The sequence below is a fragment of the Eublepharis macularius genome, chromosome 12 (assembly GCF_028583425.1).
Source record: "Eublepharis macularius isolate TG4126 chromosome 12, MPM_Emac_v1.0, whole genome shotgun sequence".
In the NCBI taxonomy this organism is placed as follows: domain Eukaryota; kingdom Metazoa; phylum Chordata; class Lepidosauria; order Squamata; family Eublepharidae; genus Eublepharis; species Eublepharis macularius.
Genome location: NC_072801.1, coordinates 55,310,025 through 55,326,960, shown reverse-complemented (window position 1 = coordinate 55,326,960; position 16,936 = coordinate 55,310,025). Strand labels below are relative to the sequence as shown.

Below are 16,936 nucleotides of genomic sequence, written 5' to 3'. Positions count from 1 at the left end.
AGAATTTTTTAGAAGCCCTGGGTTCTAAGTTGTTACATGGTATAGTTATTATTGTACTGCACATAAATGTTAAAATGTGTTTCCTGTGTGCATTACATAAACTGATTTTCCTAAAATTGAGGGATTTTTTAAAAGAAAGAAAGAAAGAAAGAAAGAAAGAAAGAAAGAAAGAAAGAAAGAAAGAAAGAAAGAAAGAAAGAAAGAAAGAAAGAAAGAAAGAAAGAAAGAAAGAAAGAAAGAAAGAAAGAAAATTTAAGCTGAGTGTTTTGCTTCCACCAATTCCCATAATTAAATCTGACCTACAGATTGTTATAACTCCTTCTAAAGAATCTGGCCTATATATGTATTACACATGTAAAAATCTATAAGCATTAAACTTACAAATTTAACTTGGTTTGTTCTGGGAAGCTGTGCAACAAACAACAAGAAGGGTAGTCAAAACATACGAAGAACACAATCCACAGAAAAACCAACAGAGATGTTCAAAGCAGTTCCCTTTTTAATTATTGCTGCAGATGTTTCAAATTATGTAGAATGTGAGGTTGAACAGTCAACGAATACACGAATAGTACCATCCTAAGGATCCTTTCTTGAGAATAGACTTGATTACAAATCTGAGTAGACCAGTTTAGGATTGCACTGAAAGTGTCAGAATAGGGAAGGCAAATAAAAAAATTTCCAAGAGGTTTTTAGGAGGGAATGGTGATTCGGCAGAGCAGTGAACTGCTCTAACACTGCAAGCTGCCAGAGTCTGCCAAAAGAGGGTATATTTGGTGGCCAGCAGCAAAACTTTCTGGCAGGGGTAGTACTAAGACAATGTTTAGACTGAGGGATGTTCTTATTTATGGCCCCTGTCAGACCAGAAATACAGAGGATAGCACTATTATGGGCTGTGTGCAAGAGCTAAAGGTGGGCAGTTTAACTGTTTCTCTTTTCTTTTTGTAGTTCAGATCAAGATTTTAGGACTTTTAGCAACCTTCCTTTATGCTGACCTCATTCATTTCCCCACCATCAAAAAAGTTCAAAATCCTGGAATAGAATTGCACAGCTGTGCATCAGGAAGGGGTTAATTGAAGCACTGTAAAGTGAGAGGAAACAAGTTAATACGTTTTAATACAACCTCCAAATCGTGTAGAGGAATTGTGGAGCTTTCTGGAGAGGCTGAAATGTTGGGTCACGGTTGTTGTTGTTGTTGTTGTTGTTTATATATGTTGTTTAATTGATTGGTAGTGTGATTTCTCCACAGGCTCTGGTTGTGATATGAACAAACCATTGCTCTATTGTAGTAGAAGGATATTATATTATTACATATGTTTGACCAAAATATTGCCACACTTGGTTTGACCTATAAATTTTATTTATTTATACTGAGACAATCTTCTTTATTGTATGAGTGGTATCTTAGGAATTTCCTCCTTTGTTCAGGTTGTTTATATATGGCCAAATCGGTGCATATTTAAGTCCAACGACTGGACAGACAAGACATCTTTCTACCAGTTTGCAGAAAAATCTGAAATCTAAAAAAATACACATTGGGAGGTTAAAAGATCCCTACATGATAAAATGAGAGCTGTAGCTTTAAGAAAGGAATGACTTCAGTGTCTTTTGTTAGGCAATCACACCCATATTGCCAGCCTTCAAGTGTTGGTTTCTGTCAGAAAAAGTCAGGGGGAGGGGAAGGTCCCTTTCCATGGCTGTTTTGGCCTTTGAGGGAGGACTCATGGAGGCCAGGCCTGGCACCAGTCATTAAGCAACTTGACACCATGTGACTTGCATGATTCACTCAATAACAATTAAAGGGAAAGTCCCTCCTCCGAAGGGAAAAAAATTATTGAGATTCTTCAATACTAAGTATTGCACCTAAGTATTACTAAGTATTGCAGCTAAGTAATACTTCGCTGCAAGATTAAGTTTGAGGACACCTTTTTCACCAATTGGACTTTTGGACTATATATTTAATTGTAGAGTTAGTTTATGGTAATATTGTAACATTGATTGTATGTGATGACAGGAAGGTTTGTTACATAGGCTGTTTTCACACACACCCCAGGAGATTGCGCAAACTCACAGCATGAAGCGACTTCCTAGCATGATCTCCTGGCATGATCCCCTTCAATGGTCTGATGATGTCAGAAAAAGGGCCATTAAACACGATTGTGCCAGGAAATCGCGCTGGGAAGATGCTTATACACCATCAGTTTTGCGCGATCTTCCGGGCACAAGGCAGTGTGAACATAGCCATAGTCTTCTATATAAGGTTACATTATTACATTTATAGGTATTCCTGTTCATTGATTATTAAATTGCACATTTCAGCACTTTGCACTTTACATAACAAGAAATATTTTTTAAAATATACAAAAATATTTATTGATGTACTATTGAAGAATCTCATTTTTTTCCCCTTCGGAGGAGAGGCCTTTCTATTAATTGTTACTGGTTTTGCACTGAAGGAGCCCTCACATTGTTAATTTTATTACTGTTCAATAGCAATCACCTCATGAAAGCAATGTTGTATAGTGGTTAGAGTTTCAGACTAGAATCCAGGGGATTCTTCTATTGCTCTATGAAAATAATGATCCTTATAAAGAAAAATATGAATCTCAATGCATGTGCACAAATATAGTTCTGCCCTTGATCTCCATGGATCTCTCCTCCTCCACAGATGCATCTGGGACAAACCAACTACAAGCAGAACCACAGTGCTGTACAAGAATTCATCTTGTTGGGATACCAGGCGTACCCTGCGCTCCTCTTCACTGCCTTCCTGGCCACATACACAGCCATACTGCTGGGGAATGGTCTGATTGTGGTGGTGACAACAATGGACCCTGCCTTACGTACCCCCATGTACTTCTTCCTGAGGAGCCTGTCAGGACTAGAGATGTGCTATACTTCAGTCACCCTTCCTAAGATGATGGCCAATCTGATGTCCGGGGATCATTCCATTTCCCTGCCAGGCTGTGCTGCACAGATGTTTTTCCTGCTCTTCTTGGGAGCAACAGAATGCTTCCTGCTGGCAGTCATGGCCTATGACCGCTACCTCGCCATTTGCCTGCCCCTCCATTATATGACAATCATGAGCCAGAGAGTGCGTGTGGGGATGGTGGTGGGCTCATTCGCAGTCAGCCTTCCTATGCAGCTGTTACAAATTGGGATTATCTTTTCCTTACCTTTCTGTGGATCCAATGAGATCGACCATTTCTTCTGTGACATCCCACCAGTGCTCAGTCTGGCCTGTGCTGACCTTTATACCAATGAGTTGGCTGTGTATGTTGAAAATATCCTCTTTGTTATAATCCCCTTTCTCCTCATTTTGGCCACTTATGTACAAATCACCAAGACCATACTGCACATGCCATCAGCTACGGGACGCCAGAAGACCTTCTCTACATGTTCTTCCCACCTGACTGTGGTCATTCTCTTTTATGGCTCTGCAATGATCGTGTACCTGCGTCCCAAGACCCCAGAATCTGTGAAGGTTAACAAGTTGCTCTCCCTGCTATACACAATCATCATTCCCCTTTGCAACCCTCTAATTTACACCCTGAGGAACCGAGAGGTAAAGACTGCCTTTAGAAAACTATTAGGAAGGAAAAGACCTTTGGAAGTGGTCACAGGGATGATAGGCTGAGTCCACCTGTTGAATTACATTCATGCCATTGCTACCATCTTCCTTATAACCTTCTTTTCCCCCTCATACTGCAAGGCCTGTTGGCAAACCAACAGGCACTGTGGTCTAGGGATGGGGTGAATTTTGTCATAGATAATATGCCATAAATCTCCACTGATCTTGGCTCCAAAGGAAACCCACCCACGTAAGTCCTGCCTCTGGAACATCTCACCATTTGGAGAAGCAGTGAGCATCTAACAAGAATAGATAATTTTTAAAAAATAACCTGAGCATGGCCTGTTCTTTAACCTTAGAAGGATAAATGGTAATGAACTTTCCTTTATCTTTTGGATTCACATCTTCTCTAAGTGTTTTTTTTTTGGTAATACCAAAATGTCTGCAGTCATGCTCTCCTTTCAGCTTCCATTTCCCAGTGCTGTCTTTAACTGTTTTTTCCTAGTGCACTTTTCCCCAATCATCCTGCTGGCTCTCTTTCTGCACTACTAAGACTACACCTTGCTTCAGTCATTCCAGTTATTAGATGGGGACTGATGATAGAAGTGGCCATGTGACTTGCTTGCAACCAGTGGTGGCATGGCAGAGAATGGAATGTGGGTTGGAACAGAAGCAGAGATTCTATGGCTTAAGCCTAGCCCACTTCCCTTGCAACTCACTATTTAAGGTTGCCAACTGAAGTGCTCCCAAATAAGGAACTCATTCTGAGACTGTGAGAAAATCACGTTACATTTCTCAGAATATTGGGTTGGATCCTACTAATTTTTGAAAGATCTGGGGAGATAGTATATACATTTACTAAATAAATAGATAACTATAATCTGTTTCAGTTTCTTACTGCAGTCCCCACTCTGCTTGGTGCTTTTGTCCATACAAAATAGTAAAGAGTCCAGTAGCACCTTTAAGACTAACCAACTTTATTGTACCATAAACTTTCAGGAGCCACAGCTGTCTTAGTCAGATGCAGGATCTTTGTTGATACAGTTTCCATAATTTCTGGATTAAACTTTTTGGTGGTTGGAAAGGGCCTTTGATTTCTCTCTTATGTAAGCCGGTAGGGTCTAACCCAGTAACCCTTCTTCATTAGGATAAGCTATTTTTATAAAGTGCTGAATTTAAGTTGCTGGGGTAACTCTGCTTAGGATTTTTATAATTGTATTGTAATACTAAATAAGGAACAGAGTCTTGAACTAAGGAACAGGAAGGCAAATTTACCACCATACACCTTGGCGATCCATACCTGAAACTCTCATTTTTTAACCCATACTTCACAGTTCTGGGGGAGTGAATCATGGCCATGTTTCTGGGGCAATGTGGGGAAGGAATGATCTTATATGTTAATTGCTCTCTGCAATATGCCAGTTCTGCAACTGAGGTAAGCATATATGTAGGCTACATTGTAATAGATACATAAAAATAGATTGTTGTGAACTCCTCCAGAGAGGTTACTTGCCTTTCATTCTTATCCATAGCTTTGTGCATCTTATATCTATTGGGCAATTTTCAAGTAAAAAGGTTGTTGAAAAATACTTCCTTCCTTGATCGGCAATCCCTTAATACGCACACACCCAATCATGTAACATGGAAGTTCCTTGATCACAGGTGATTCCTCCTCCCTTCCTCCCATACATGGACGCACACAAACACACACAGAGAGAGAGAGAGAGAGAGAGAGAGAGAAGTTTAATAACATCAACCAGCAAAAGTCAAGTGATAGCAAAAAGCCAAGACAGAAATATCCAGGGAAAGCTGGACAGTGCAAGAACAAATCTTGCTCATTTCTTCTGGCTCAGGGGCAGAACAACTCATGCTATAGTTTTGTACGCACAGCTGTACACAAAAATATGAGAGTGGGATTTCAACTGTCTTTGAGCCACTTCTTTACTATTTATTTGATCATTGTGAACATGGAAAAGGAAGAAGAAGGAAGGCACTTGTAAGGAGCAAGTTGGGTTTGCAGTCACAGTACAAATAGGATTGGGCAATTCTCGGAGATTTGGGGGCAGAGACTAGAGATGGGCATGAACCAAAAAAAATGAACCATAAGATTCTTGGGTTTCACGAACCATGAACCACGGAACTGGACCAGTTATTAACTAGTTTGTGGTTCATGGTTCTTAGGGTTTAAATGCCCCTTTCTGGCCTTAACAGCGGCAGGGAAAGGGACATTTAACAGTTCAAAGGGTCCTTTCCTGCCTTGCAAGTGGCATGTCCCTTTAAACTGTCAGCTGGCAGGTGGCTGGGGGGGGATCCCAGGAGGAGAGGGGGGATGCCATGTGCTGCAGGGGAAGGAAAGTGTGGGGCTGAGGCTGGGGCTGGGGTGAGGGCTGGGGTTTGGGCACACACTTACCTTCCCCTGCAGCATGTGGCATCTTCCCTTTCCTCCTGGGAGGGGCGGGAGCAGGGCAGAGCAGCAGAGGAGGCTGAAAATGGGCTCCCTGCCCCTCAAATGGCCCCCGTAGTTCCCCCCTGCTGCCTGCCAGTTTAAAGGGACCTGCCACTTGCAAGTGGCAGGAAAAGTTTAAATGGCCATTTCCCCAGGGGAAATGGCCATTTAAACTGGCCCTTTAATAAGAACCACGAACCAATAGTCCAGTGCGTGGAAGTTCATGGAAACGAGCTTCCACGAACCCTTCTTCGTGAACCCCAAACCAGGCTGGTTCATATTTAGGTTCATGCCCATCTCTAGCAGAGACTCAAGAGGACAGTTTGGGGAGAAGTCAGAGCTCAACAGGGATGCCAGTGTGTCTGCCCTCTAAAGCTGCCTTTTTCTCCAGAGGAACTGATCTCTGTACTCTGGAGATCGGTTGGAATTCTGGGAGAATTCCAGGCCTCACCTGGAGGTTGCCAATACTAATTATAAAGCAAAAAACTACTGTGTGAAGATGCCTCCAGTCTCTAGCTTTGGGCCAATGCCCCAGTTCTCTCCTTAGCCTTGAACTCACTAGACAGTCTTAGTAAAGCAACTAATTTTTTTTAATTCAGCCCTTCCCCACTGCAATAGGAGAAAAATACAGCCCTCCCGGCCAGCAGACCAGGCTGCTTGGGCCGGGGGCCACATTTGCCACTGTGGATGGGGAAAAGGCAGCCTGTCTCTTCCCGGGCATCCAGGGATTTGCCGGGGGTCAGAGTCTTAGAGCATTCACGGGCTCTGCTCTCCCAGCTATTCAGTTGCCACCTCGAGCTCGGCCCACCCACCTCTCCCTTTATGCAGTGCAGGATTAGCTGGTCGCTGCTTATCAAGGCCAGGTAGGAATTTTTTTCTTCTCCCTTAATTGGCTTTAAAGGGGAGTTATTTTTCACCTACCTTGCTCTGTGGGGTTGTTTGGTTAATTAGGTGTGGTGATGTTGTTAATAGTTTGGCCACTGGTAGGATAGGATCAGAATGTACGGGCCAGTGACCCCCTTGGCGCATTCCCTTTAGGGGAATTGGGGTCTGTTAGGAGTGGCTGGTGAGGCCGTATGGCTGCCAGCTGCGAGTGCAGACTGCCTGGTGGGGACCCTAGACAAGGCCACCCCCAGGCTCCATGGCTATGGGGGATGGAGCTTTAAAGGGGAACCACTTGCCTGGCTGCCGGGTCCCAGACATCCGGTGGATGGAACACCCCCGGGGCAGTGGGGGCTCGCCCAGACAGGTCAAGGCGGAGGTCCAAGGGGACCCCAGGGCTTGACTTGTACTGCAGTTAGATCCCTTGCTGCAATGACACATTGTATTATACGTTATTTAATAAAGTTGCCCTAATTTATACCCAAAGCCTGGTCTCTGCCTTTTATTTCGACTGTGGGGGCAAACGTTACTTGTCTACTATATCTATTTCTGTCATCTATATTACTATATTTTATCCTTGGTACCTTGACCCATTTGTTTTATAGTCTTAGCAAAATAATGGCATTTTTACCTAGGCTGCTGATTGCTGGCATAGTAGCATTACACCTACATAGGCCAATGCACAACAGAAGTGCATTAAAATGTCAAGCATCGTATAAGAAACACTTTCTCAAGTAAGCAATTTGCAGATATTCAGTGTCAAACTGTTTCAGACATGAGAGGTGGTAATCAGCCCAAATGAATACTTAAGCGTCAGTAAACCACACTAACTCCACATCAAATCATGATTATGACCAGAGAGGTTAGCATGAAAATGAAATCTGGCCTTCAAGTCATAGTTGACTTATTGCGACACCTGGTGGGGTTTTCATGGCAAGAGAATAACAAGTTATGGAAAATGCTTTGAAAGCATACAGAGTTCATCTGTAACTAGAAAAAATGAAGCAAATAGTAGTATTACTATAGCTGGTGAGCTGTACAATGTCTCTTAACCCTCCCTTCTTCTCAGACAGTACAACTTGCCTTAGGTTTTCTGTGGCTGTTCCCATCCCCACCCCCTCACATTACAGAACAATCTCCCTGAAGAATTATACCAATTCCTAATCCACTTGGCCTTCAGAAAAGCTTCTAAGACCTGGCTATTCCAGAGGGTCTTTTACTGACAATAGGTTGGATCCAGCCAGCTTTTTCACATCTTCCCAGTCCTCTTCCTTACTATAGCTTCCATTTCAAATGCCTTTTTTCAATGCAGGTCCCTTGCATAGCCTTTTTATTAGTCAAATGGCTCCCTGTGACAGACTGCATATTTTACATACAGCTGCATGAGCCTTAAGGGTTAATCCTTCACAGAATCAGAGAACTTTTCATAGCAGGCTACTTCAAGGCATCTGATTAGGTAGTATGAGATTAAAAGAGGAGGGTCTTTTTTCAGTCCTAGCAGAGAGAGCGGAATCCAGTGTGAAGAGTTGGGAGACGGAGTCCTAACAGAGGGATCAGTTTTAACACTGATAGAACTGGGGAAAGCTGGCAAGGAGGTCTGGGAAGTAGGTGCAGACTCCCAAACAGGCCAAAGGAAAGGGGACAGATTTTATAAGGAGCAAAGATTTTCCTTATCCAGTCAAACAGGGTGGTAACTCTGGAGAGTGAAGAAATACCTGGTCAACTTGTTACCAGAATGGGACTCCTTGCGAGTAAGAGAGTGAGGGGAAATTAGTGGCAAGGAGTAAGGCTGTATAAGAGGGGTAACGAAGCGGGAAACTCCAACAATTTTTACAGGGTCCCTTCCCCAAGGAAGAATAAAGGGGAATTTTTATTAACAGAGGAAAACACACACACACACACACACAAAGTACTGCACAAGCACACAGGGTCCTAGGAAAAGCAGTGGTGAAAGTGGAATAGATTCAAGGGATTTTGAGTGATAATTACCCATCCATGAAGAGCAGGGAAGAGCAGTCCACAAAGGAAGAGGGCTTCAAATGTCCCATGTTCTCGGCCAGGAGAGAGGCTTATGGAAAGAAACCCCAAGAGTACAGCACTTGGATCCAGGAAAGCATGCACAGTTTGAATGGGGCAAGAGCCCTGGTTCTTATAGGGCAAAATGTGTCCTGAGGCTGGGAGCACCCCCTCAGCCATTGGGACAAAGACCATAAAGGTCAGTCTCTGGGAATGACAAAGGTTTGATTACCTTTGATTGGTGCTGCCGGGGTAAGACAAAGGGAATGCCAAGTTTCTCCTGGAGCTTCACAAAGAAGTGGTTTGCTAATGGATTCCACCAGAGCTGAGTTGATGAATTTAGATATGAAAAATATAGGTTCCCAGAGAGAAATTAAACTTATTGGTGCTGATTGATTGTGCTCAATCTTGGGGCAAGAATGTAATCACGGGAAGAGGACATCAGAATGTGCTAATGGGGGTGACACAGCGAGATCCTGTCTTATCACAAGCTCACGCCTGCAACTGGAGGAACGGTAAATTCAATCACCACCAGCCCTTGGCATTTGCATTTGGCATTCCATGTATGCCTCAGTCTTCCAGGCGGGACTCAGCAAGCTATGCCCAGCCAGTTGGAATTCTCCTCTGCTGCAGACCCAAGCTGCATTAATCAAGGGGCCTTGTGATTTTATATCACAGGTAGCTATTAAACATGGTGGTGGCCAGGACCGACCACTTACAAGGTATGATTGGAAACTTGGTGGTGCCAAACACAATTAATGTAGACAACTTGTGAATCAAACTGGAGAAGATACTCCACAATCTGCTAAATAGATGGTCTTATGCATGTTGGCTTTCATCCAGAGATGAACAAGTGGAAACATAAACAGACTTAGTGCAGTTCTGCTTAGGCAAGACCTTATCCAACACCGTGCATATTCATCCCTGAAGATTATAATGACCAGAAACTGGTTGCACAACATCTTGTACAAACAGAAACTCAAGTGAGCATAAAAAGTATGATTTAATGGAAGCGCTACGGCAGAGTTTTCCTTAAATTTTCACTTGTGCAAAAACTCCAGCACAAGTGGAAATTTTTCACTAGATCTAGCTTGTGTTTCAGAGCTATGAGGTGCTCAGCAGCTCCATCAGGGCTGGTCTTGCCCACTACACAACATCCCCTCCCATTTGAGTTTCCCTAGCCAAAAAGTTCTTTCTCCTTTGTCTAGCCACGCAGCGTATTTTCTCCACTGGGACCTACTATTGCTGGAGCGACATTGTGGTGATTAAGAAAGCCCTTTGGCAGCTGCCTTAGCAACCAGCTGTCCTCTGTGAACCAACATCTTTAATCCACAGATACTGGGAACCCACCATTTCACATGATAAAGGATATGAATTCTCCCTGCAAGACACTCGCAAGAAAAAAAAAACAGGACTTAGTCTGGACCTATGCATCAGAAGGATACAGTTGTAATCAAGGTAACATCCTTTCTTCCACACAGTACTGAAGCTGGGTTAAGATGGAGCCCCCTCAATATTCCTTCCATTATGCATCTTGTGGCATTCAGTCCTGCATTGATGTTGACTGCTCACTGCTGCTTTCTATCTTTTTTCATAGTTTCAGGGGATAGTTGTATTGCAACAGAAGTTGTGAGTCCTATCTGATGAAGGGAGCTTTACTCTTGAAAGCTTATACCCTGGAATTTTTGTTGGTTTTTAAGGTGCTACTGGACACAAATCTTGGTCTTCTATCCTTTCTCATGTCTTTATGAGAGGAGATGGAAGCAGAGCTAGTGTTGATTCAAGATGCTTTGGTGACTTTAATGTTGAACAAGAACCAAGGATTCAGGGAGACCTGAGTACAAGCCTTGTTTAGTCCTGAAGTTCACTTGATCCCCTTTGATTAATCATTACCCTAAGTTATCTCACAGGGTGGTTATGAGAATCATTACTGGGGAAATGCCATGTATGGTCCTTTGAGTTTCTTGGCTGAGGAGTGAAACACAGATAACAAAGGAGAGGGGGGGAAATTAAGATTTTGAGTTTTAAACCTCCACATTGATGCTTTTAAAAATGACATTATTCAGTCTTCTGAGTGATTTCTTTTATTGTGGATACTTTGACTTTATTTCATCAGTTATATGAATGGATGTGATCAAATTTGGGGTGTATAATTGATGGGGAAATTCTCTTGTCCAGCCCCATAAAAATGAGTGCTTAGTAATCCATGCAGAAGTGAGTAAGACTGAGCCAGGTAACAAAAGGCATCTACTTCCAGTTCATCTTTTTTTTAAAAAAAAAAAAAACATTATTCTACCTCAAAAGAGAGACAGATCAATAACAAAAATAATGGCTGATTCTGCACACGTTGGATAATGCACTTTCAATGCACTTTGAGGTGGATTTTTTGTTCCGCACACAAAAAAATCAGTTCCAAATGATCTATAAAGAGGATTGTGTGGAATCACTCAATAAATAATATCAGAATTTTATAAGAATGTCCCCACTGTAGAAGCTGTAGATTTAATTCAGCTGCCAGAAGAGCACTTTCTGCCAGAACCTGTCCAAGGAGGGGCTATTTGGTGGCCAGCAGCAAAACTTTCTGGCAGGTGTAGTACTAGGGAAATTTTGCCATGTAAGTTTATTGAGTGACCTCAAGTCGGGACTGTTATATACTTTCAGCTCGACCTATCTCACAGGGATTTTGGGGAAATTAAAATGAAGGAAAGTAGAGTGATGGAAATCCCTTTGGGTCCCCATTGTGGAGAAAGATGAGGTAGAAATGAATTAAATAAATAATAATAAATATAACTGAAGATGAGGAGAAGATAAAAGGTGGGTGGGTGGGAAGGAAGGAAGAAAGCAGGGAAAAGTGAGGATATAGGAACCCAAAGGAAGGAGGAGGAAAAAAGGAAGAGTTTGGGGAGGGGTAGATAGGAGAAAATGAGTTACCCCCACAAATCCTTGCATGTCCCCCATTGCATAACTGGAGGTGGCTCCACTTGACAGCCAGCAGCATACAAATGATTCTAGCCTAGTCAGACAGCTGGAACCATCCAGCGTTTTCCCAGGGATAGGCTGCCAAGGGGAGGGAAGGAGGGAAAGTTGAAGACATGGGCCAGATAAGAGTTGATTGACTCAAGGGTGAGAAGGAAGCAGGAAAGGGGGAAAGGGAGAAGCAAGAAAAGGAGTGAAGCTTTCAGAGTTCTTTTGGAAGGAAAAGAGTAAATATGTATTGTCGAAGGCTTTCACGGCCAGAGAACGATGGTTGTTGTGGGTTTTCCGGGCTGTATTGCCGTGGTCTTGGCATTGTAGTTCCTGACGTTTCGCCAGCAGCTGTGGCTGGCATCTTCAGAGGTGTAGCACCAAAAGACAGAGACACTGAGAGATCTCTGTCTTTTGGTGCTACACCTCTGAAGATGCCAGCCACAGCTGCTGGCGAAACGTCAGGAACTACAATGCCAAGACCACGGCAATACAGCCCGGAAAACCCACAACAACCAAAGAGTAAATAGTTGGAGAGGAAAAATAAGATATCACCCATGCAAGTCTTTGATGGTTTCCCACTTGTTATCTTCTAATTCTGAAGCTATTACCAATAAATAATGCATACCTAAGCATGTCTACTCATTAGTAAATCACATTAAATTCAAAGGGGTTTATTTCCTGGTACAGCATAGGATTGCTGCCGCACCGCAGCTCTATCATTCTCTTAACTGATGGCTTGTAATTTGCCCCCATGCAGCCACTGGGGCTGTGATGTAATGGGAAAGATAGTCAAAGTGAGTGGGAGCCAAACCTTCATGCTGTTGCTCTATGAAAAATCATGATCCCTATGAAGAAAAATATGAATCTCAGTGCAAATATAGTTATGCTCTTGATCTCCACAGATTTCTCCTCCTTCACAGATGGATCTGCGGCAAACAAACTACAAGCAGAACCTCAGTGCTATACAAGAGTTCATCTTGGTGGGATACCAAGCATACCCCACCCTCCTCTTCGCAGTCTTCCTGGCCACATACGCAGCCATACTGCTGGGGAATGGTCTGATTGTGGTGGTGACAACAATGGACCCTGCCTTACGTACCCCCATGTACTTCTTCCTGCGGAGCCTGTCAGGACTAGAGATGTGTTATACTTCAGTCACCCTTCCTAAGATGATGGCCAATCTGATGTCCGGGGATCGTTCCATTTCCCTGCCAGGCTGTGCTACACAGATGTTTTTCCTGCTCTTCCTGGGGGGAACAGAATGCTTCCTTCTGGCAGTCATGGCCTATGACCGCTACCTCGCCATTTGCCTGCCCCTCCATTATATGACAATCATGAGCCAGAGAGTGCGTGTGGGGATGGTGGTGGGCTCATTCATAGTCAGCCTCCCTATGCAATTGTGGCAAATTGGGATTATCTTTTCCTTGCCTTTCTGTGGATCCAATGAGATCGACCATTTCTTCTGTGACATCCCACCAGTGCTCAGTCTGGCCTGTGCTGACCTTTCTACCAACGAGTTGACTGTGTATGTTGAAAGTATCCTCTTTGTTATAATCCCCTTTCTCCTCATTTTGGCCTCTTATGTACAAATCTCCAAGACCATACTGTGCATGCCATCAGCTACGGGACGCCAGAAGACCTTCTCTACATGTTCTTCCCACCTGACTGTGGTCATTCTCTTTTACGGCTCTGCAATGATCGTGTACCTGCGTCCCAAGACCCCAGAATCTGTGAAGGTTAACAAGTTGCTCTCCCTGCTATACACAATCATCATTCCCCTTTGTAACCCTCTAATTTACACCCTGAGAAACCGGGAGGTAAAGGCTGCCTTTAGAAAACTATTAAGAAAGAAAAAACCTTTGGCATTGGGCACAGGCATAATAGGCTGAGTCCACCTTTTGAATGTCACTTATGCCATTGCCACCAGCTTCTTTAAAACCTCATTTCCCCCCCTAAAACAGCAAGACCTGTTGGCAAGCCAATATGTGTGTGTCCACTAAACCAGCAGGTATTGTGATCTAGGGACTGAATGAATTTTGTTGTAGAGCTCCAGCATCATTCAGGTGCACACATCACTGCAACTATTGTGCACATAAATCCACCTTACACTGACTCGGACCATTGAACTGTCCTGATCAGCATTGATTTTTCGGACTAGTAGAGGTTCTCCAGGCCTCAGGATGAGTTTGTTTACCTGATATTGGATTCTTTTAACTAGAGGTGTTGGGAATTGAGCTTGAGATGCGCTACATGCAAAGCAGGTACTCTAACATGGATAATTCCAAAGGAATTGCTGTGTTAGTCTACTGCAGCATAATAAAACAAGAAGTTCAGAGGTACTTTAAAGCCTATCAACATTTATTCCCTCGTGAGCTTTCATGAGTTAAAGTTCACTTCTGACTCACAAAAATCATGCTAGAATCAATATTTGTCTTAGAAAGAGCAGGTTTGAGTATTTGCATCAACTCCTGTTTGACTTCAACTTTAAATGAGCTCAAAAGAACTTTGTCAGTCAGGATCAGGTGTTCTGGACCACACAAAGATTCCAAAATGACTAAAGATTGATGAACTGTTTAATTTTAAGAAAAATGTAAGAAATTAATCTCTTTCCTTCACTATCTGATATGAGGTAGTGAATCTAATGCCCTCAAGGAATGACCCTTTCTCTCCATCTATGTTCTAGGTAAACATTTGCAAATCAAGCAAATGGTATAAAATGCCATAAATCACTGATCTTGGTTCCAAAGGAAACCCATCCAGGTAAGCCCCACCCCTGGAACTTCTCACCTTTTGGAGAAGTATGGAGCGTGTAACAAGAATAGATAATTTTTTTTAAATGACCAGAGAATGGCCTGTTCCTTAACCTGAGAAGGATAAATGATAATGAAATTTCCTCCATCTTTTGGATTCACACCTATTCTAGGGTTTTTTCTGGGAATACCATAATGTCTGCAGTCACAATTGCAGCTTCCATTTCCCAGTGCTGTCTTTAACTGTCTTTTTCCTGGTACAGTGTTCCACAATCACTCTGCTGGCTCTCTTTGTGCACTATCAAGACTACAACTTGCTACAGCCATTCCATGTATTAGATGTAGACCTGATGATAGAAGTGGTCATGTGACTTGCTTGCAAACACTGGTGGTATGGCAGAGAATGGGATATGGGTTGGAACAGAAGCAGAGATGCTATGGCTTAAGCTTAGCCCCCTTCCTCACAAGCCCACTATATGTTGCCACCTGAAGAGCTCCCAAAGAAGGAACTCATTATGAGACTATGAGAAAATCACATATTACATTTGTCAGAATGTTGGGTTGGATCCTACTAGCTTTTGAAGGATCTGGGGAAATGGCATACAGATTTTCTAAATAAATAAATTCAATCTCATCTAGTTCTGTTTCTCACTGCAGCCCCCATTCTACTTGGTGCTTTTGTCCATACAGTTTCCACAATTTCAGGATTAAACTTTTTGCTTGTTGGAAAGGGCCCCTAATTTCTCTCTTATATAAGCTGGAAGGGTCCAACCCAGTAACACTTCTTTATTAGGATATACGATCTTTATAAAGTGCTAAATTAAAGTTCTTATTGTAGTTACGTAGCATCTCTGCTCAAAAGGAACATTGTATTGTAATACTAAATAAGGAACACATTCTTGAACTAAGGAACAGTGTCCTGAAATATCCACTCACCTTTAATTTTTGTAAATGAAACTGATTGTGTCACAGGCATCAACAGAATTGTCACTAGAAATGGATTCAGCAAATGTTGCTCTGAGATTTTGATGAAAGGGGGCATAAATACAGCGAATTATGACTTCATAAAAGGAGTCTGGATCCATTCGCCATCAGTATTTTAGCGTAAGGCCAAATGGCACATTTTCCATGAGATCCATAGTTGAAACTCTCAATGTTTTTTTCGTACTTCAAAGCATTGAGGAGTGAATCATGGCCACGTTTCTTGGGCAGTGGGGGAAGGAATGATCTTACATGTCAATTGCTCACTGCCATATGCCTGTTCTACAACTGAGGTAAGCATTTGTGTAGGCTACACTATAGTAGATATGTAAAAATAGATAATTGTGAACTCCCCCAGAGAAATTACTTGCCTTTCATTCTCATCCATAGCCTTGTGCATCTTATTTCTCTTGGGAATTTTTCAGGTGAAAAGGTTGTTGACACACACACACCCCCTATCACGTAACATTTTTATTGCTAGTTGAGTGAGCTGATATTTCAGGAGTAAGCAAAACCTCTTAGCAGTATTTGGTCCAAGGATCACCAAAAATTCTACAAAGATTGACCATTTAAATGGTTCATCATAATGACATTCATTTTTTTTGGAAATTTACACATACCAACTAAATTCATAGATGGCAGTCTCCCCTTAAATACCAAGTAAGAATATGCCCTCTGAATACATACATAGGTATAGGAGCCTATGCAGTCAGAATAATAAAAATAAGCTAAACATAAAAATCAAGGATAAAAACCAATAAAATAATAAAAGGAAAAACAACCAGAGGCAATAAAATGAATATAACCAAAGGAGAAGAAAAGGCCAGATATTTTTTTTAAAAAAACTTGCACTCAAACTGCAAAAACAGGAAGCAATTGCTAAGAGCACTATTTTGATGTGGAGCCAAATAAAATTAATGTAGGTAATTTGTGTGAACCAGTCTGGAGAAGATATTCCACACTCTGCCAAATAGATAGTCTCATGCATGTTGGCTTTCATCCAGAGATGCACAAGTGGAAACATAAACAGACTTAGCACAGTTCTGCTTAGGCTAGATTGTATCCAATACCTAGCACATTCATCCCTAATATTATAGTGACCAGAAACTGGTTGCACATCACCATGTACAAACAGAAACTCAAGTGAGCATAAAAAGTATGACTTAGTGGAAGCGGCTACAGCAGTCTCCTCTTTTCCATGAATTTTCACTTCAGCGAAAACTCCAGCATGAATGGAAATTTTTCACTAGATCCAGCCTGTTGTGTTTCAGATACATGAGATGCTGAGCAGTACCATAAGGGCTGGTCATGCCTCCCCCTAAAACA

The 16,936-nt window shown here is 42.4% G+C and overlaps 2 protein-coding genes across 2 annotated transcripts; both read left to right on the top strand.

Annotated features, from left to right (window-relative positions):
- The first annotated feature begins 2,665 nt into the window (after positions 1 to 2,665).
- Positions 2,666 to 3,634, top strand: LOC129339437 (olfactory receptor 10AG1-like). The gene has a single exon (XM_054994017.1). It carries the CDS (start codon positions 2,666 to 2,668, stop codon positions 3,632 to 3,634), a length of 969 nt encoding a protein of 322 aa, XP_054849992.1.
- Positions 3,635 to 12,799: 9,165 nt separating this feature from the next.
- On the top strand, positions 12,800 to 13,768 carry LOC129339436 (olfactory receptor 10AG1-like). The gene has a single exon (XM_054994016.1). It carries the CDS (start codon positions 12,800 to 12,802, stop codon positions 13,766 to 13,768), a length of 969 nt encoding a protein of 322 aa, XP_054849991.1.
- The last annotated feature ends 3,168 nt before the right edge of the window (positions 13,769 to 16,936 follow it).